Below are 22539 nucleotides of genomic sequence, written 5' to 3'. Positions count from 1 at the left end.
TTTTTCCAATTCTTTGCAGATTCCTGCCCTCTGTATGTCAGTTTAGCCTTAATTGAGAACTAGGAGTATGTGTATCTGTGCTTTTTATCACAGAACTCTTCTTTCCAGTAGTTTGTCCCAACAGCTTTATAAACCCTATTCTCAAATCTTTGTCTTTTTGACTCACCATTACTAGTATTCTTTGACTCACTGTTACTACTAGTGATTGGGTTCACTCTATTTGACTCTTAGTCTCAGAAGTCTACTGTGCCAGAAGGCCAGGGCAAACTTGGTGCTTACTTTGGTATTACCCTTCTATAAAGCATAGCAGTTCTCTGCTGCCAGTTGCCCCCTTCTAGTCCAGAAACAATTGCCTCATACATCTTTCACAGTTTTATAGTTGTTTACTGCAGAAGAATAAATTCAGTAACAGAAAATCTATCATGGTCAGAGGCCCACTGATGTATGTATTCTTAATTTTCTGTAACATAGAGATAGAAAATCTACATTGTAAGAATTACATATAGAAATTATCTGTAGACATATTTATTTATAGAAGTTACTTATTTTGGAATTGCAGTTGTTTTTCAGTCTTACTGTGGGACTGTCTCCAGAAACAATTTCTTTATAACCTCTTATAAATTATAAATTACGTTTTCCAATCCATCACCTACTGAAGGATTTGGTCTCCAATATCTTTTTTTTTTTTTTGGTTGAACCCTCGCCCATGGCCGGGGATCGAACTGGTGCTGCAGAGGCTGTGGGCAGCCTCGCAGCCCAGCACTCAACCGCTGCGCCACCAGGGTAGGCCCTCCAATATCTTTTTGTATGTGTGACACTAAATCTTTGTCTCAGCATTTGGAAGTATTAAGATACTTGTTATGTTTTCAGTCATACTTTGCTGTTTCCAGGTATTGTGTTACAACACAAGGAGTGAATTAGATAATACTTACAAATAAGATCTAGCTTATTTGGAGAGTGTTTTATTTTCTAATTCTTATATGTGGATTATTTATACTGTTTTTATATCTTACTTGCTTCAATTATAGTGATTTTCCTCTCTTGGTCTATATACATACATCCACGCTAATTTTTATTTCAGTATTCTCTTACCTCTTTTCTTTGTATTGAATAAATTATCTTAAATACATATTAATTTATCACAGATGAGTACAAACACTGAGAGTTTCATTTCTAGTGTGACTTTGTTAGTACTTTTTTTTTTTTTTTAAAGATTTATTTATTTATTTATATAAGCACTGGGTACATTCAGAAGCGTGGGAGGGTGAGAGAATTCAACAGAGCCGGAGCGGGGAGCAGAACAGGCAGACCGACGAAGTACACTGCTGAGGGGAGCAGTGAGCACGGCAGGAGAGGTCTGTGCGCCATGTGGGACCCTCGCCCGGCAGTCGGGGATTGAACCTGCGCTGCAGAGGCTGCGGGCAGCTTCGCAGCCCAGCGTTCAACCACTGCGCCACCGGGGAGGCCCTGTTAGTACATTTTTAAATTGAAATGTAATGTTAAATTACTGTAAATTGTTTTTTCCCATGTGTTCCAGTTGTAGTATATATATAAAATTTTAGTTTATAACTATTTATGTTCATAAATTTATTTAAAATTTTATTAACATTTTAATTGTAATTATATTTAAGAATCATTGCTTTATTTTTTTTAAATAAAGATTTTTTTTAAAATTTATGCATACAAAAAGTGGGGCGGTGAGAGGATTCACCAGAGACAGAGTAGGGAGCAGAACAGGCAGATCTACTGAAATACACTGCTGAAGGGAGCAGGGGGCAAGACAGGAGAGGTCTGCTGTGCCATGTGGATCACCTCCCTGGCTGGCCAGGGATCGAACTCATGCTGCAGTGCCTGATGATAGCTTGATAACTATCATCTCCTTCATAAAAGGAGAAAAATTATACAAATATTTTTGTGTCTTTAACCCTTGTGCCACCAGGGAGCTCCAAGAATCATTGCTATAAACACACAAAACATTTTATTTTATAGTCTGAATATGGTAGGTATCTGAAAAGTCTTTGAATCTGCTTCTATTGGCTGTAGTTCTTGGTGCTCTGTTTTCTTTTTACTCTATGATTTTTTTAACCTGTCATATTTCTTAGATTTTACTATAAAGGAATTCTTCAATTCCTGGCTTGAAAGGTCTTTTTCTAGGGATTTGTTCTGTGTTTGTTTTATTATATGATTGAGAGTAATTGTACTAAGTAGGAACTATCTTACAATAAATTCACACTTGACCTGTAACACCATACTTAGTCGGGGAGATTTGCTTTCTCTTCTTTAGCACCATATTGGGGGTAGAAAAGTTTCCATCTCATACCATTTTTCAGGGCAAGTTTCTTTTAATTTACACTGTGAGCACAGTTTAGTGGGGGAGGTAGTTAGATCTTTTTAGACTGCAACTTCTTAACAGGTCGTGGGCTCTGTTTCCTGACTTCTCTGCTACATCATCTCCCTGCCAAGGTCAAACTTAAGGTCAACAGTATTCTGTAAATGTCTCTGGTCAGGCTGTTTCAGTGTCACACGTATCCCCTAGTTTCCTGCTTTCACTTCACTTTTTACTTCTAAGCATTCCTTACTTTGTTGCCTCATCAATAATGCATGTCGAAGATATTTTTTCCAGTATTTTTAATTCTTTGCTGTGGTATATTCACGTAAGAGTATTTTTATAAGCAACTTTGAAGGGAGTATGAATCACTGATTCCTGTTTGTGTTTTTAAAGTTTTTTGCTATTGTTTTAAAAAGTATTTGTGTCATTTTCTCCTTTTAGGAATTTCCTATTCATGTCTTTTGTCTGTTTTTCTATTAAACTGGTGGTTTTCTAGGGAATATGTAGTGTACAACCTTGGAAAAGGGCTTTCTATCTCTCTGAGGAAGTGAGTCCCTTCAGAAGATTTATTTCCAGAGAGAGAGAAAGAGAGAGAGCGAGGGAGAGATATTTAACTTTGAGGAAGCCAAGTTTGATACTAACACTGCAGTTCATTTTCAGTTCCTTCATTCTTTTGTATTCTTTGTTCTTTGTATGGTTTACCCGAGGCGTCTCACTACTTTCTGCTCGCTGAACCCATCAGTCTATTTTAAATACTTCATCCTATGTGATCACTATTAGCCACTCTCTCTTCTATAAAACCATATTTTCTTATTTAACTAGGGAAATGCCTCATCTTGCCTCCTACTACTCTGGTTATTCCTTTTAAACTCCTAACATTCTTCCACTTTAAAGTTATTAAGTAGAAGAATCTTTGAAAACTGTCTGCTATCCTCTTCTTGCCATTTACATGTTGCTCTCTGACTCATGGCCTTAGCTACCATATATCCACTCCGTGATGGCTCCCAAATCCGTGACTCCCACAATAGCATCTCACGTTTGAGAACAGCATTATTTTTTTTAAACATATTACTATATAGTATATATATTTGCTTTTTTAAAAAAAGATTTTATTTTTATTATGTATACAAGAACTGGGGTGTAGGCCTGAGGTGCAGGGGATGGGGTAAGAGGATTCACCAGAGACAGAGTAGGGAGCAGAACAGACAGATAGATCTATGGAAATACACTGCTGAGGGGAGCAGCAGGTGATAGATAGCAGGAGAGGTCTGCTGCGCCATGTGGAGCACCTCCCTCCATAGCCAGAGATAGAACTCATGCCACAGTGGCTGACAATAGCTTGTTAGTTCTGAGAATTTGACCCCTGCACCACCAGGGAGGCCCAAATGATTTAATGATTTTTCACCTATTCTATCCAAGGGAATAATAATATGATCATGATTGGTTGGTGACTGAATAGGAGGGCTAAGGGAAAAAAGGAGAAGAAATGTATTTTGGCTGACATGTGGCAGGATGTACCTGTCCTACCAGCATATAGTGTCAGCTGAGAGTAGACCATGGCGCAAGAAAGCCAAAAAAAAAGGAGAGCAACCTGCCTAAAGTCAACCTGGCAGCTCCACTGTGCCCCCCATCCAGCAAGTCATGAGATGGAAAGCATCGCCGTTTACCATCAAGTTGGCTAGGAGCGCCACCCACTGGCTTGGCGGTTGCTCCTCACTGTTCCTTTTTGAGCTTGAGTTGAATAATCAAATTAATATCTGACAGGTTAGCTGAGGAAAAACAATTTAGTAACATTTGTGGAGAATTTACATAGTTGTAAATTCTAATGGAACAGACCAGGAATATTTGTCCTGCATTTTGAGAACTAGATCATCAAGGACAGAGAGGAGGGACAAGGTGGGAGTTTACCTCATCCTTATTCTGAGAGTCAAGATAAGATTCTTAGAGAGGACAAGTTTACTGATAAACCTAGAATGGGATAAGACCCTCTAAACTACATTCTTCTAGGAATCTCTTCTTTGAATAGGAGGGACAAAGGGCTTTGGCAAGGCCTTGATTGACCTCTAGTTCTCATACTAGGTGACAAGAGCCCTATCCGGGTATTTTGAGAAAAGCTCATCTGACCCTTCTGGGGACACCAACCCCACAATAGGCTTAGGAGAGTAGGCATTATGCTTCCATTGTGCTTTTATAGGACAAGAAGACAGTGAAGATTTTAATACCTTTCCCTTTTCTTTCAACACCCAGGTAATAAAACAAATATTAAATGCAATGATGAATGATGGAACTTACAGGAAAATCAATCAATATTGGACAGGAAAATCAATATTGGAAGAGATTTGGAAACTGGGGGTCAAAATGTTCTTGAAGAAATGAGTTGAATTTGAGGTTACAGGAAGACATCACATGGAAATAATTTGTGAGTGGTCAGTGTAAAGAAAATAGTTTGCTTAAAGGAAATGGATTAATTTTTCAGAAGAGAGGTAATAAAAATGTAAATTAGGGGCCTCCCTGGTGGCGCAGCGGTTGAGCGCTGGGTTGCGAAGCTGCCCGCGGCCTCTGCTGCGCCGGTTCTATCCCCGGCTGCTCCCCGGCCACCGGAGGAGGATCCCACATGGTGCGCAGACCTCTCCTGCCGCCCGCTGCTCCCCTCAGCAGTGTACCTCGGTCCTTCTGCCTGCTCTGCTCCCCACTCTGGCTCTGGTGAATTCTCTCACCCTCCCGTGCTTCTGACTGTACCCAGTGCATGTATAAACAAAAAACAAACAAACAAATAAAATAATAAATAAAACATGCCTCCATAAAAAAAAAAGAATTAAAAAAAATGTAAATTAGATGCTGATAATTCAGAAAATTACAGAAAATAAGATAGGAAAATAATGTAGGAAAGCTATAAAGAAAACCAACATAATAGGGCCTCCCCGGTGGCGCAGTGGTTGAGCGCTGGATTGCGAAGCTGCCCGCAGCCTCTGCAGCGCCGGTTCGATCCCCGGCTGCTCCCCGGCCACCGGAGGAGGGTCCCACATGGCGCGCAGACCTCTCCTGCCGCCCGCTGCTCCCCTCAGCAGTGTACTTCGGTCCTTCTGCCTGTTCTGTTCCCTGCTCTGGCTCTGGTGAATTCCCTCACCCTCCTTCTAGATAATACTATATAGTATAAATTTCATTTATACTATATAGTATTAGCAATTGTAGTCACCGTTGTATACATTAGATTCTCAGATTTTATTCTCAGTGCTTGTATAAATAAATAAATAAATGAATAAATAAATCTTTAAAGGAAAAAAAAAAAAGAAAACCAACATAATAGAGTATCCTGAAAACCAGATGAAAGAATAATCTCTATAATATTGGAAGTGAGTAAATTCCCTATACTTAAATTTATATGTACACAGATAAATGTCTTGAAATATTCTTCATCTGCAAATTTATGAAATTTTCTTCATCTGAATATATGAAAACAATTATCTGAGATATGATCTTTAGGGACTCTAAGATATAAATGGAAAAATACTGAACATTTCCACACTGAACTACATACAGAAAGAAATGCATGTTATCTACAACTTAGCAAATTAATTTATTGTATATAAGATATAATATATCTTATCAAAATGCAAGAGTAGGAGATAGAAAAATTCAGTAGACAAGAAATGGTAAGTGGAAATTATAGGTCACTGATAAGATATGCAAACTATCATTATTAGCCTAGTTGGTTATCTTTACTGTTCTTATAAAGAGGAAATATTTTAAACTTTTCCTATTCTTTATTTTTGCTCCCCCCTCCCCACCCAATTTTTGAGAACTACATTTCTTCTACCATTAATCCTATCTCTGTTAGGGTAGCTGTGATTCAGGAACATAATAGCTAAGATTAGAGAAATTATACCTACCATTTAAATAGTTTATAGTTTGCAAAGCATTTTAAAATGTTTATTTCATTTAAGAGATAACCCACATATTGATTCATTTTTCTGATGACTACATTTAAGTTCTACTCTCAGCAAATTTCATTTATACTATATAGTATTAGCAATTGTAGTCACCGTTGTATACATTAGATTCTCAGATTTTATTCATCTTCTGGCTCTGTATCATTTTACCAGCCTGTCTATTTCTTCCACCCTCAGCCCCTGGCGACCACTTTTCTACTTTGATTTTATGTGTTTGACTTTTTAAACCAAGGTGATGCAGTATGTCTTTCTCTGTCTTACTTATTTAGCAAAGCGCCTTCAAGGTCCATCTGTGATGTTGCATATGGCAGGGTTTCTTCTTTTTTGGGGGGTGAAAAATAATGTGTGTGTCATTTTCTTTATCCACTTACCAGTGGATACCAGTCATTTCCATGTCTTGACTACTGAAAATAATGCTGCAGTGAACATAGGAATGGAGATCATGATTTTGTTTCCTTTAGGATATATACCCAGAAGTGGAATTGTGAATCATGTGGTAGTTCTATTTTTAATTTTTTGAGAAACCTTTCATGGTTTCAATTTGTATTTCACTAATTTGTGTTGCTAAACACCTTTTCATGTAATCTGTTGGCTCTGTATGTCTTCTTTGGAAAAATTTAAATTTTCTTATTATCTTAATGTCCTTTTTAGCATATTTGGAAATAATGCCCAGATATATGAAAGAGCAAAATGTTTTAACCTATAAGAAAAATAGACTATGGAGAAGAAATACAAAAAATAAAAGGGTCCAGTAACCCTGAGAGTTAAGGTTACTTGTGCATTTATCTTGCCTCTTCTAGCAAAGATCATGTAAAAATAATGTTCCTATCCAGTGACTTCTGTAGTGCATACTTACTATATGAGAATTAAAGGATAACTTTCCAAAAAGTTATCATGACTCTTATACAGATAGAAAATGAGCAAGTGTTAAATATTTTCTTTAACTCAGTTAAATGAAACAGGCAAATGTCATAACTGGGTTCAAAGGCAGATACAAAGAACAGACACATCTGTAAATTAAGACTATTGAAATTGATATAAAAATGGAAGCAAAACTTCTTCTCCATAGTGGGGAAGGAAATCAGTTGAACCTCTACCTGATAGGACAGAACTTGTCCATTTATAGGCAAGAATAGCTTTGCATTGCTCTCAGTTACTGGTAATGTAAAGAGTTATAAAATAGCTCCCATAGAATCAGAACCAGATCATTTATAAGTGTAACTTCTAGATCTAGAAATCGAAGCAAAACTTTTCCATACACATGTTATATTCCATTATATTATAAAAAGAAAACATAGCAAGAGAACTTCACTCACATTCAGTGTGGTAAATTGTACTTTGCCATTTGTAGCTGTCATTTTTATTTAATGTTCCTTGGCTTTCTGAAATAATATAAATTTCTAGAGTAAAAAGATCATATCTTGTCCAAACAAGTTTACCTCCTTTATTTTTTTAAGATTTATTTTTATACAAGAGCTGGGGTACAGGCCAGAGGCATGGGAGGGTGAGAGAATTCACCAGAGACAGAGCAGGGTGTGGAACAGGCAGACGACAGAAATACACGGCTGAGGGAAGCAGCGGGCGTGACAGGAGAGCTCTACCGTGCCATATGGAATTCTCGCTGGTGGTTCTGGATCGAACCCGCACTACAGAGGCTGTGGACAGCTTCACAGCGCGGTGCTCAACTTGTCGTGCCACCGAGGAGGCCAAGTTTACCTCCTTTTAAGATACTTGTCAGGTTATTTTTCAAGATTTTTTTTTTCTTAGAAAAACTATTCAGTTTTCTTTTGTACCTCTAAGAGAAAGTCATATTTTCTTTTTTTTAAAGATGTATTTATTTACGCATACAAGAGTTGGGGTACAGGCCAGAGATGCAGGGGGGTAGGGGCAGTAAGAGGATTCATCAGAGACAGACTGGGGTGCAGAACAGGCAGATTGACTAAAATACACTGCTAAAGGGAACAGCAGGCGAGATATGAGAGGTCTGCTTCGCCATATGGGCTGCTCCCTGGCCAGGCGGGGATCAAACTCGTGTTGCAGAGGCTGCGGATTTCTTCATAGTGCGGTGCTTAACCCCTTGTGCCACCAGGGAGGCCCGAAAATAAGTCTTATTTTCACTGTATACATCTACCAACCAAATTCAGAGGATGACCAAAGGAGATAAATATTCCATTCAATATGTAAGGAATTGTCTTCATGACAGGCCTTTGGTGGGGGATATAGAGTATCCACAAATAAATTTGTTAATGTGTAGATTCTAGCCCTAGTGGTCAACACTTGCTGAGGGTGTCTGGGACCAGTGTAAAGAGTTCTCTCACTGTTCTGGAACCTAACTGCTCTTCTCACACTTACCTTCAATTTTTACCTCCATTCTTGACTTGATGACTGTCTTTTTGTATCAGTGGCCATGTGCTCACATAGTCACAGTCTGTTTTTTTTTTAAAGATTTATTTATGCATGTAAGAGCTGGGGTACAGGCCGCAGATGCAGGGTATGAGAGGATTCACCAGAGACAGAGTAGGGAGCACAACAGGCAGATCTAGTGAAATCCACTTCTGAGGGGAGCAGCAGGTGAGACAGGAAAGGTGTGCTGCGCCATGTGGGTTAGCTCCCTGGCCTTTGGGGGATTGAATTCGTGCCATGCTGCAGTGGCTGCGGACAGCTTCACAGTGCTGCAACTTAACCCCTTGTGCCACCAGGGAGGCCCCAGTCACAGTCTTAAAATGTTTAAATAGGGAAACAAGTTTTCTTAAGGACTCCGTGGCAAAGATGGATCTGCAGGGCTGTCTTACATTAGCAACTTGGCCATCAAGCTTTGGTCACATAAAAAGCTAATGGATGACCGGCAGCTGCAAGAAAGGAAGGAAAAATGAAGTAGTCCTGATGCCAAGGATACCTTCACAACTCTACCTTAGGCTTTAATTTTCAAGATCAGACCTACATGGGGAGGAGATAATATCACAGTTTATGGAGGTTATCTGAACATAGTAGCAATTTTCCTTGTTCAATTTTCACCTACCTACATGGTGAACAATTTCAGAACTGCTGATTCTTGGCAAAGGGCAATATATAGTTAGTCATAGGGAGACCAATTGGGCTACAGGGGGAAGTCGACAGAGGTCATTTACTTCTCATCTGTACTTCATCATTTTCCTTAGCAGTAGCCGGTGCTGGAACAAATCAAACTTATCGATCATTAGAAGCCTTTGCTTGGTGATTTCAGCAGAATGGTTTTAACTCCTTCTGATTCCTGAGTAGCTGTAGAGACAAGATATGGTTCAGCACGGCCTAATTTTGACTCTTCAACATGATTTAATTCTAAGGGTAAATTTTGGGTAGATTCCACCAAGCAACATGCTTCAGGAAAACAGGCCCTCCATAAATATTTTTTTAATACTACTCATATACGCATTGTCAAAATGGAAGGTTTACACGTAGTTGTTATTAATTCACTAATATACTGATAGTTCAGTGTTAATACTGATTCATTAATGCAACAATTCGGAAGGCACTTAAACACTGCTCTCATAAAAACTCAGAAACAGTCAACATTATCGATTGCAACAAAGATAACTCAGTCATGGTAACTTCAAAGCATATATAATAACTTATTTAGCTAAATACAACAACAATAAAAATGATAACTCACTTTGCTGAAACTGGGATAGCATCTTTCAATCTACTCTTCTTTTTGCTTCCAGTATAAATCTGGAACTGCTGTCTAACCTTCTTCCATATAATTTATCAGTTGTGCCTCTGAAATTAATTCTTGACCTCTATGCATCTCTCTTTTGAAATTCCTCATGCGATTTCTTCTATCTGTGTTTTAAGAGATGTGTGCATTATGAACTAGTCTGTTTTTTATTGTATTGTGCAGGACGTATTTTATATACCCAGGGTATTTTATGTATAATGTATTTTAATTACATATTTAAATTCTTTCATATATTGCTATTATATTTAGATCCACTTCCAGATAAATTGTTACAATGTAATCATGATGAAATTCTTTCAAAATTTTTTTGTGCTTCTGTTCATATATTTAATAGTAAAAAAAAATTCACTATACACATTGGAGAGAGATAGAACTGTAGAATGACTTGTGAAATAAGGTCAACCATAAAACTAAGACTGATTTACAGAGCCAAAATCCAAAAAGAATCATGTGATGAGCAAGAAAAAAAACATTTGTAAAAGCTGACACAAAAGCAGTAGTGGAATTATATTTCTTGAGGTTGAGCCGGTGCTTATTTACAACAGATGTCACACCTCTGACACTGGTGCATGTGAAATGATGTTGAAAAGCAGGAAGCCATGGGAATTGTAAGTGTTCAGCAAGTCTGTTGTCGCAGATAAATGAACCTACATCTTCAGATTACATAGTATAATCTGGTTCTTCCATCTAAACAAACACTGTTTCAATATAAGTTAAATACTGAATGGTTCTCCTTTCTATCATATTTAATACTACCATTAACCTTCTTTAATAACTGTCTCCAAAAGCCAGGGTTACCAAATGTAGTAGATAAACTGACCTGGATAATTACAACCCCACTACTGCATAAAATATGTGTGTAAGTGTATGTGTGTGTGTGTGTGTGTGTGAGAGAGAGAGAGAGAGAGAGAGAGAGAGAGAGAAATAAAAAGAGAGAGAGAGAAAGAGATTGATTTCCTGACCTGACATGTCTCCTTAGTTGTGTGGGAATCATGAAAGCAGTGCTGGCAGAGTGCCCACACATAGGAGATTAGGTCTTATTTCATAACACATTGCTTTTACTCCCAAGAAATTGAAAAGCATTAAAGTTATTGGTGTTTGAGTACATCTTTCTTCTTATTTTTTCAACTTTTCCATTAGCTAGAACAGATTACCTATCTAGAATGTTGTTTGTCACCTAAAAGACAGATAACATTTCTATTTCAAATACAGGTTTAATTTATGACCTAGATTCATTATTATGCTCCTTCTCAAGTTATGTTACAAAGTAAACTTTACAAAGTAAACTCTCAACAAATGATAATTTCATGAAATTGCTGGAAAATCTACCAAGTACTTTTAAACGTAATGGAATGAAATAAAAAAAATGGCTTATAATTATACTTAACTGAAGTGCCCTTACATGAAAAAAGCTCTGTTTACCCCCATTTCTACAATGGCTTCTCTCCCCTTCCATGTCCTCTCCTCTTAAAATGTTCCATCTCTACTTCTCTTGATAGCTGCACTGCCATTCATCACATATCTTGTCCCCCACATTTTCCATCTTTGTGTTTTAGTAAGATGATGAAAGGTTTGTAACAGAGTTATTACTGTATTCTAGCTGATTTTCAAGACTCTTGGGTGCATTTTTAGCTGGCATGACAATAGATATGACAGAACATGGTATTAACAGCATGTTTCCAAAAACTAACAAATATAAGACAATCCAAAAAACAGTCAAGAGAAGACAGCAAACAAAATGAAACATGTAAATATATAAATATTGCCATTCAACTAATTATTCACATACATTTCATTAGTATCTGGTACAAAGTTGCACATGTAGTAGGTAATCTTACATTTGTGTTCTTTTCTATTTCTCATTTGAATTTATTACATTGATTGAATGGGTATTATAAGCAGTTGAAACCATTAATAGAATGGTAGCTGTTAAGTAAAAATACTTTTTGAACAAAAAGAGTAAAGCCCAGATCAGTTTAGTAAATAGCCTGAAAACAGGTTTGGAAGAGACATAGAATATTCATTTCCACTTCTGGCAGTTTTAGAGTTTTGAATTCATGTCAGTTCCATGCCACAACAGACTGACACTTGCTTACCATGACTAAAACTAGGCAATATGAGCCAGCCATCCAAACATCTACTGTTTGTTATGCCACTGAAAGGACTGAATAGCAATATACCTAAATTTTACTTTTTAAAAAGAATTCTGAAAACCTACCCCCAGGGTGGTTTAATTAATCAGGTTTTGGACCATCTATCATGGACTTTCTTTTTCTCTAAGTATAGAAAGTATAAAAAAGAGAGTAAGCAGAAGTTGCTTTATCAGTGGCTCACTTTTAGGTGAAATGTAGTTTAAATATTATAGTTATTAAAAAAAATCCATGGCTAATAGATTATATAAAAAGCAAAAGATTTTGTTGTTTTATGTATATCCCTAAGAAATTAATATTCTATTTAAAGGTCAAAAAAATGTGGCCATTAAGGAAATGTTTGCAGAAAATATCCATACTAAATCAGTTTATATGTTTTTGAAAATTATTTTAAATGAAGGCAATAGAAGAGGAAGAGCCGAAAGTCATTATGGGGAATCAATAAATGTACTTTGGTAATGGTGCTTCTACTTGAGAAAGTAACAGTTGATTCAAGAGATAAATTATCACCTATTTTGATGACTTGTATTATCAAATTGTTACATTTTGAACCCATTTTGACTGATGAACAAAAAATTGAATACAGTAATCCCCATTTTCCATGATTTTCTTTCTGGGGATTCTGTTACCATGGTCAACAAAAGTAAGAAAATATTACATACAGCAGGATATTTTAAGAGAGACCACATTCATTTAACTTTTATACAGTATATGGCTATAATTGTTCTAATAATTTTATTAGTTATTGTTAATATCTTACTCTGCCTAATTTATAAATTAAACTTTATTATTGGTATGTGTATGGAAAAAAGCACAGTGTGTGTATATATAGGGTTTTATGCTGTCTGCCATTCTAGGCAGATAAGGAATCTTGGAAAGGCAATAATGACTTTGGAAAAAGAGAAACCACTTCTGTAGTGAAATTCAATACATTTTTGTGATGTTTTCCTTTCAAATTAGCCAGGATCTCTGATGGTAAAGGGTTATGGTCTTTTTTTGTACTGTCACAGCCAGAAATTTCAGGGATTCATTTTAGCTCCCAGTAAGGAGATAAGACACAATTTTTCTTGCCTTCTTTCCTGCCTTCTTACCTTTTCCCCTTTCTTCCATTCTTCCTTCCTTTCTGAGGCAACAGTGACTTGTTGCAACAGTGTTTTAGATTTATTCTGTTCTGAAGTACAAACTCCTGTGGGGATTGCAGAGCAATCCCTTGGTGAGAGTGGTCAGTGCTCTGTGGTTGGTATATAACTGTGCTTCTCAAGTAACTGCTCACTGTCACGTGAGAAGTTTTTAAAAAGTACTGATGTCTGGGGCTCCACTTTCAAAGATTCTGATTTAATTGGTCTGAAAGTGGGCCCCACACATTATTATTTCTTAAAGGTTTCCGAGATGATTTTAGAAATACATCTAGTATATAGGTTCATTGTCAGATGACTAATAATAATAATGAAGGTTGAATATGAAATGGAAGTGGCACTTTGGAATTGCTTTTTTTATTTGTTAATTACACCAAAATGACATAAATTGTTTCTTGTTATTTAAAAAACAAGCTATCCCAAAATTTACGGAGTAAAAATGCCCCCCATTTCACCTAATTAACTCTATCCTTTTTTCCATATATAGCCACTGTTAATTCTTATCCTTCGAGGGGTTTTTCTAAAAGTATTTTAAAATATCTACAATTACTAAAATCAGGAGTGTTTTTGAAACATAAAAGGTATACTATATTTATGTTTTATTCTGTGGTTTGCTTTTTCACTTACTTGTCTTTAAGAGCTTTCCGTGTCAATGCATATAAGTCTGCCTCATTTTACAAAAATATTCTTTTACTCCATTCCTTTCAGTATCTGCATGGTGTTTCTTGATATATATAGATTTTAATTTCTTGTTCATTTTTCACAGATATATAGCTTAGCTGTAAAGAGTATGAGCTCTGCAGCTGGACTGTCTAGGTTTGATTATAAGTATTACAGTTGTTAGTATTATTATCATCATTTAATTTTTCTATTTTTTTACCAATATGGACAGCACTCTAGTTAATATCTTTGTACCCAATTCATTGTGCTCATCAGTGGAAATGCCTGTAAGGCGAATTCCTAGCATTAGTGTTGCTGGATTAGAAGATATATGTACTAATATTTTGAAATATGCTGTCAAATTGCCCTCCAAGAAAGGCAGTCTCAATTTACATTCTCTCCACCAATAGATTGCAATATTTATTTCAAGGCCAGAGTAAATCATTCACATCACATTGTAACTTCATGGGCTAGCCAAAATGTCAGGCTTCTTTATTTTCACTGGAATTTCATGGAGTCATTTTGATAGCTCTGTTTATGTAACATGTTACCTTGAAGTTGCCAAAAATTTTTCAACATATAAGGTATAAGAGGGGTAAAAATAAAACTGGGCATTGGCAATGAAATGTCTAGACTGGACTACTCCCAACTTTTATTTTGTAAGTGAAATAGCTCAGAGAGCTGCTCAGTTCCTCACAGCATAACAGAGTAGCAACACACTTCTCAAGAAAACTCTACATCAAATTGTGTGTGTGGGGGGGGTAGGTGTGGGGGTCGGTGTTTCAAATCCAGGACTGTATATTTTAGATTCACATATAATAGGTTGACATCAATATTTGTGGAGATAGTATTTTCACATAATAAAATCTAAATGGAGTTTATGATTTTGAATTCCAGTTTCCTTCTGTGTATACTCTCTGAGTCTTAACTGTTTCATTGATACAATGTAGATACTGTAGTATTTCAGAGTTTGGGGGAGGATTAAGTTGCATAGCATTGAAAACCTTTCATACTGGGCCTCCCGGTGGCATAGTGGTTGAGCTCTGGATTGCAAAACTGCCCACAGTCTCTGTAGCACGGGTTTGATCCCCAGCCAACAGGCGAGGGTCCCACATGGCGCACAGCCCTCTCCTGATGCCCCCTGCTCCCCTCAGCAGTGTACTTCATCAATCTGCCTGTTCTGCTCTCCGCTCTGACTCTGGTGAATTCTCTCGCCCTCCCGCGCTTCTGACTGTACCCAGTGCTTGTATAAATAAATAAAATAAATCTTTAAAAAAAAAAAAGAAAACCTTTCATACAGTATTGAATATAGTAAGCTCACAATAGATTGAACCTGGTTTTTGTTTGTTGGCCTCGAAGCCTTTTTTTTAATGTGGTGGTGACACTAGTTTGCAGTACTGTATAGGTTCCACGTTTACTGTTTCTCACCTTAGCAACTTTATATATCATGCCACACCCACCACCAAAAGTCCTGTCACCTTCCACCACCAAGCAGTGAGCCCCTCTACCTGCGTCTGCCCAGCACCCCATGTTACTGTCTTGAGATTAAGGCTTTGTTTCTGTTTTGGTTGGAAGCTGCTATTATTCTTTCTGGTAGTGTCATTTTAATTCTGTTAATAGTCTGTTCAGCCCTACTGTGCGTAGATCATTTCATGGTTACCATGAATTAAGGATATTGAGGAAAACATACTGGCTTCTCTATTTCAAAAGGTAAATAAAAATTTTGGTGTTAAATACATATTTGTTCTATACAAAACTTTTTAAAAGAACATAAATCACCACAGGGAAAGATTTTTATGTTTTTACCCCAGCGATTGGAAAGTCAATCAATAGAAAAGCAATAAAGCTATAGAGATTTGAACAGGACAGTTAACCAACTAACTATAATAAGTCCTGCACTGTGTAGACCTACTTTATCATTTTTGTAGTTCTACCAAAATTTAGTTTCTTAATTTTGAAGATACTGGGTACATAAAAAATTAGGATTGTTATGTCCTCTTGGTGAATTGACTTTTGCCATTATATATTTTAAATAATTAGAATTGAAGCACCAAAAATAACAAATTACTAGTAATCAGTATTTTTGAAAAGTCAGTACTTTTAACACTGTATTTAGAAAGAATATATAAAAATTAACTTTATTAAAGTGTTTAGTTGTTTAAATGGCTTACATTCTCAGGAGTTTGTACCTAAGAAGACTGAAATAAAAGAAATTCACATAAAGTATAGGTTGCTTTAACAAAGTTCAGAAAAATCTGTGCATGTTAGGAGATCTTTCCAGCTATGTGATTCATCCTGGTTTTCTAACTCTCCTTTTGAAATTCTAGGGGAGATCCCCTGGAGTTAACAGACTATCTACCCAGGTGTAAATTTAGATTGCTTAGAAACTCTCAGTACAAAATGGGACCTTTCAGTAGTTCATCTCAGAATTTGTCTTTTACTTTCAGAAGGTACAGATTGGGCAGATTGCTTCCATCAAAAGCTATGTTCTGGCTCCTTTTCTTTTCTTCAACTTCTGGGGTCTTCTGAGGCCATTCTGCCCATCCACCTCCTTCCTACCATGAGGCTGGAATCCCACACTTCCATGTGTTGACACACAATTAAATAAGATGACAAGTGTTCAGATTAGAGAGTCGAGCTGTAGGTCTGATGAATGTCATTGCTGCATTTTAGTTGGACTATATCAAGATTAACAACGCTAAACAGTCTCTTCAAAATTCAGTTATTGTTTCTCCAAATTAGTTTCTGAAATTCTTTCTAATTTATGACATTTCTTCAGCCCTGCTGGCCTCCCGGTTAAAAACTTTATTGATCCTTGCTCTCATCTTTCTTTTCCAGGCTTTTCTAGGTGCCTCTTTCCTGTTCCCAGCCCTTTTTCCTGCCCTGTATCTTGGGCTTCCTTTTCTACTCTGCTCTCTACCACCATACTACTTGCTATTTTTTTTTTTTTTTTTTTTAGATCACTCTATCCTAATCCTTACTATCCCACCAGAGTCCCAAGAATATGGGCTTAATTGTTCATAGAAATACTTACAAATATTCAGAAGCATCTAAGTCACATCTTTCTCATTCTATTTTGGCCAGGAGAATCTGGCTGTCTGTAGTGTCACTCCCTGCCCGGTTTTCTTTGGGGGTTGGGCAGGAAAATACTACTGAGGAATTATTTCATTAATTCATTGAGATATCATTTAAAAATTAATGTCTCTATTCTAATCTAGTTGGCTTTAGTTGAGCTCAGTTCTAACCATTATTAGTGGTGCCACTTGAAAGTATACTTGTTATTTAGTTATCTCTGACTCCAAAATCAGATTTTTCTAAAAATCATTGGAGATCTAAATTCTTATTTGTCAATCAGTTTCCATTTTTTATTATAGAACTCTTAGAACTTTGGCTATATTTTGATTAACCTATTAACTAAGTATAAGTGATTGGGCCTAGTTCATTAAAATTCACATAATTACTTTTTTCATCATGTAATTAAATAGTTCTAAAGATTTAATTTAGAAGATTTGTTTCATTTTGCCCTTTTAGATTCTCTTATCTACTGTTCCCATTATTGGCATTCTTTTATTTAAAAATTCAATCTTATTTTAATAATCTTAAAAAATTGACCCCAATTTGCTTGTTCTTTATTTTCCTTTGTAAAAAGCATCTTAAATAAGAATACTTGTAGAATGCGCTAGCTTGTTAGAAATAAAATATTTATAAAGTAATTTTATGAAGAACTTGATAAAGTTGTAAAATTAATATGAACGTTTTTATTTTCTCTGTCTTTATGGGGAAAAAATCCTTGTGCCATTTAATTGTGAATTTAATTTAAAGGGAGATATTTTATAGATGAAAAATTTTATATAAGAATTCACTTATCCATTATAGAAAACATTAATAATGTGTTATTTTTTTCAAAAGTGCCACTTTTAAAATGTCATCATTTTGCAAACTATCTGGCATGAATAATTTTATTTTTATGTTGAGCTATGGGAATACATCCAAAGTATGATTATTGTTTTATTTGTATATAGTCTTTTGCTTGTGAATCTATGTCTTTGTATTTTTCAAGCATGTAACTATCCTTGGCACACCTGCCACTTTTATGATCACACAGTTTCATAAAATTGTGTAAATTTTTCAGTATAGAGTTCATTTAAACTAACAAAAGCAAACTGATTTGGGGAGGTGTGGAGAGTGAACAAAGGAGACTAATGCCACATGAGCTTGTATGGAATATGTGGTGTGGTATCATTTGTGAACTGAAAGGTAGCTGAACATTTCCATTTTGGTGTCATTCCCTTGAGAGGGAAAGGGTTTCATAATGGGGTGTGATCTACATGCTTAGTAAGAGTGATTGACATTAACTGATTAAATAGAAAAGAAGAATAAATACCACTCCTCCCCTTTTAAGGCTAAAGCACATATACACTGAATGCAAATCTTTTCACTGTAGAAGGCAGTCTGGCCTAATAATAGTACATATCTGAAAAGCTAAGGGGGTGAATTAGCAATGCATATCAAAATTCAAGGAAACCAAAATAATATAGGGTCCCCAAAAATAACTTTTAAAATCCAAAGGTAATGGTAAATGCACATACAGAGTATGATGGAAGACCCCATTTGTGAAAGTAGAATCCTGACATCAGGCCCTTGGTAAATGAGTGGGCAAAATGGTTCCCTGAATTGGATAACACAGTGCATATCACAGTGAGTGAAGAAATTGATGTGTCCACGGGAGAGCCTGCTCCATTACCGAAGCCTTTAACCTATTTTCTCTCTCTTCGAAAATGAGCTTCTGGGTGGATGTTATCCTCAAGACAGTGAATTTAATTCAAAAGAAGACATTTTATAGATGAACAATTTTAATTTAAGAATTCACTTTATCGAAGGGAACTTTGTGGGAAAACATTATTATAAGTAATATGGTTATATTTTTCAAAGATGCCTTTTTTAAGTGTTATTTGGGGGGCCTGAATTTCAAGCATTAGGTGATTTTTATTATTCTTTAATTTTGCGTTCTCTCCTAGAACCTGTGATGGAAACAATGTTGAATCTGCATTTGTGTTGTTTCATTAATGATGAAAGGCATGTACTTTATACAACAAGTAATTTTCAGAAAAAATAATTTCTTGCTTTTTTCCCCTACAATTCCTGAAAATATGACATATTCTTTTTTCCTGGGATAAATTCTTCCTAATTATTTTGAAGAATACAAACCCATCTTGTAAATCCATTATTTTAAAATCTATAAGGTTATATTGATAATTGGAGAAGCAGGCTGTGGTTACCCTCGTTTTTTGCCAATTAAAGAAAAAACACTCATTTATCCCATATGATAAAATAGTAAATATCCTACATCTACTGCTCAGTAGGTTAGGTTTGTAGTTTCATAGTTTTGTAGCAACTTAGTAGTTTGTCTTTGAAGTATAAGGCAATAGAAGTTATTTAACTTGCTTTTCTCACATATATGCAACTTTAAGTATAATTAATTCCTTTATTGTCATTATAGTCTTAAACTAATACTCACAGTTACCACTTATTTTGCTATTATTTGTTTTAGAATGTGTGACTTATTGATTGTGCCTCATAATGAGAATTGTGGAGTCATAAATGTGTTCGAAAATAAATTTAAAATGGAAAGCTCTTAAAACATTTCACTTGGAGGCAAATTAGTTAAGCAAATTTTGTACTCTACAAGTAGATTAAAAACCTTTGCAAATATAAACATTAGTTTCATCTGCTTTCTGATGTTTGTTTTTAATATAAAATTTTGAGAAGAAATCTGATCCAAATAGAGTAAATGCATCTTCGAATACGTATCTTCCAAACAGTTTACTTGCCAAGTCACATTTTTAAAAGGCTATGTCCCAAAGTGCATCCAGATGTTAATTAAGATAGATTTATGTTTATTTCAGTCTACAAGAATTTACCTTAAAAGACAGCTAATTTCTTAGAGAAAGAAAAAAAATAATAAAATTTCCCCATGACTGAACGAGCATCAAACTTTATTAATTCAATGTAAGTATTTGGAAAAAAATTTTTTTATATGCATGCAAGAACTACGGTGTAGGCCAGAGGTGAGTGGAAGGGTGCGGGGAGGATTCACCAGAGACAGAGTAGGGAGCAGAACAGGTCGATCCACTGAAATACACTGTTGAGGGAGCAGCAGGTGAGACAGGAGAGGTCTGCTGTGCTATGCGGAGCAGCTCCCTGGCCAGGGATTGAACTCAATGCTGCAGTGGCTGCTGATAGCTTGATAGTGCTGAGACTTAACCCCTTGTGTCACCAGGACGCCCTGGAAATTTCTTACGTAGCATTCTTGTGATTCACATCCTCTTCTGCTCTAAAGTTATATGGTAATTTGCCAGATATCATCCAGTATAGACATTTATTTGACTCTCATGTTAAATTTCATGACACTTCTTAATTGTGAAGAGAAAAAAAAATTCTTCTAGTTCACATGGTTTCCATAGTCAAAATAAGTAACACCCAAAGAAATGTTAACCTCATAAATTTTCATTCAGCCTGTAATTTTCCCAATTGCTGAGCGCTTCATCACTCAGTGCATGTTTTGTCAACAGCTGTATTTTCTAAAACTGTCTTTGTAAAGCTAGCTGGCTGTTTTTGTTAAATATTGGCTGCCCTCTAGTGGGCTTACCTGTTCTTTTCAGATATGCTAGCTGTCCAATCTAAAAAAGTAGTCAGGGCCTCCCCCTTGGTGCAGCGGGTTGAGCACAGCCCTGTGAAGCTGTCCTCAGCCTCTGCAGCCCGGCTTCGCTTCCCGGCCGGCCAGGGAGATTCCCACATGGCGCGGCAGACCTCTCCTGTCTCGCCCGCTGCTTCCCTCAGCAGTGTATTTCGGTCGTCTGCCTGTTCTGTTCCCTGCTCTGTCTGTGGTGAATCCTCACCCTCCAGCGCCGCTGGCCTATACCCCAGTTCTTGTATGCACAAATAAATAACTCTTTTTTAAAAAATTAAAAAATAAAAAAGTCACTTCTATGTGGAAGTCATCCAATGTTCTTTCATGTTTTCGTACTCTTATTTTTATTGACCATTGCGCTTATCCAACTAGTTCTGTGACTTTGCTAGAGCATTTTGGCGATGATCGTCTTTGAAGCAACTGATGTGACCAGTTAGTACTACTTTTTAAGAAGGCCCATTAAAACAGCTGGTCTCATAGACCGTTTGTGTACGGTTTTGATTTGTCACATTTATTTCGTGATACATGCTCCCTACTTCTAAGACGTTTTCATTACTCCTGTTATAGATGCTACAACTGCGGCGGCCTTGATCATCATGCTAAGGAATGTAGTCTACCTCCTCAGCCAAAGAAGTGCCATTACTGTCAGAGCATCACGCACATGGTGGCCAACTGCCCACACAAGACTGTTGCGCAGCCGCCCGCCAGTTCTCAGGGAAGGCAGGAGGGGGAGTCTCCGCAGTGCACGTCCGCGGGCCCGAGAGAGGCGGGGGCAGGGCAGGGCTGCCCGTCTCAGCCGTTTCCTCAGGAGACGAGGTCCGAGATCTCAGAGATCTCAGAGTGGCCGGGCAGGTCGTCTCTAGAAGCTTCCTCCGCGAAGTCAGCTGCAGCGCCAGAAGAACAAAACAAAAAGGGGCCTTCCGTTCAAAAAAGGAAAAAGACATAACCCTTCTTAATGTATTGTCTTTCCCCAGTTGGGAAGTCTACCTCATGCAAGTACAGGGGAACAGTATTTCACAAACAGCAGCGGACCTGGGATTTTAACTACTGTTGAAGAACTGTGAATGTTTTTTAAACAGACAAATCACTCTTAAGCAAAACACATTGGAGCAGGGTGTCATGTTTTATGTTATTCAGTGAGTAAGATACTATGTATATCTATTTGTGCATGTGTGAGAGGGAGAGAGCTCTGTGTGTATGTGAGTGTGTGAGTGTGTGTGTGTGTAGAACTTGATATAGGAATGTAGACATATATATATAAAGAGGATTTGTCTTTATATATGTGTGTATATAGATACAAGCACACACTCTCCCTCAGAGAATTGGACATCCTCAAGAATTAAAAACCCATAGGAAGCGTTTTAGATGATTTTTGAACATACCACTGGAGTTTTTTCTTGAAATGCCACTCTCTTTATATCACATAACAATAAAACATGACTGTTACCTTTTGTGTGAACCAAAGGAACACAGCGGATCTCAGAGCTGCCAATCATATGGTACTAAAGGTTCTCCCGAGTTTGGGATTGTCTGTTTTTCTTGATATCTGTAAAGCGTGTCCCCTACTCCTGCTACCCCTGTTTGAACACAGTACCTTAACTCCATATGCCTCTGACTGCCATAAGCTTTTTTGAATCTGGGATAATAACTCCAGAAAAGACAATGAATGTGTAATTTCTGTGCCGATATTTTGATGTTTTTAATTCATATGTTTTGATTGTAAATTAGATGCCTATTAAGAGAAATGAAGGGGAGGGCAATGTATAAATGTCATGACTTGATTTTCTTCAGTGGTATTTTGATACCAGCGCATTATAATCTTTTATATGTTGTGAGGTTTTTAAGGGGTTATGGCAACAACAGCTTCTCTTGACTAAGTCAATCTTCCTGACCATGGCTTTGAGCAGG

General features: G+C 36.8%; 1 protein-coding gene across 1 annotated transcript in view; it reads left to right on the top strand.

Moving 5' to 3' along the window:
• LIN28B (lin-28 homolog B) overlaps positions 1-21577 on the top strand; it is a gene marked incomplete at both ends in the record, with an annotated part of 97139 nt that extends 75562 nt beyond the window's left edge. Inside the window, one exon of the mRNA XM_084227710.1 lies at positions 21199-21577. Coding sequence (XP_084083836.1) covers positions 21199-21577 — 379 coding nt within the window. The remainder of the gene's footprint in view (positions 1-21198) is intronic.
• Positions 21578-22539: the final 962 nt, after the last annotated feature.

Source organism: Talpa europaea (genome assembly GCF_964194135.1).
Source record: "Talpa europaea genome assembly, chromosome: 2".
Classification (NCBI taxonomy): Eukaryota; Metazoa; Chordata; class Mammalia; order Eulipotyphla; family Talpidae; genus Talpa; species Talpa europaea.
This window is presented reverse-complemented; position numbering and strand designations above follow the sequence as displayed.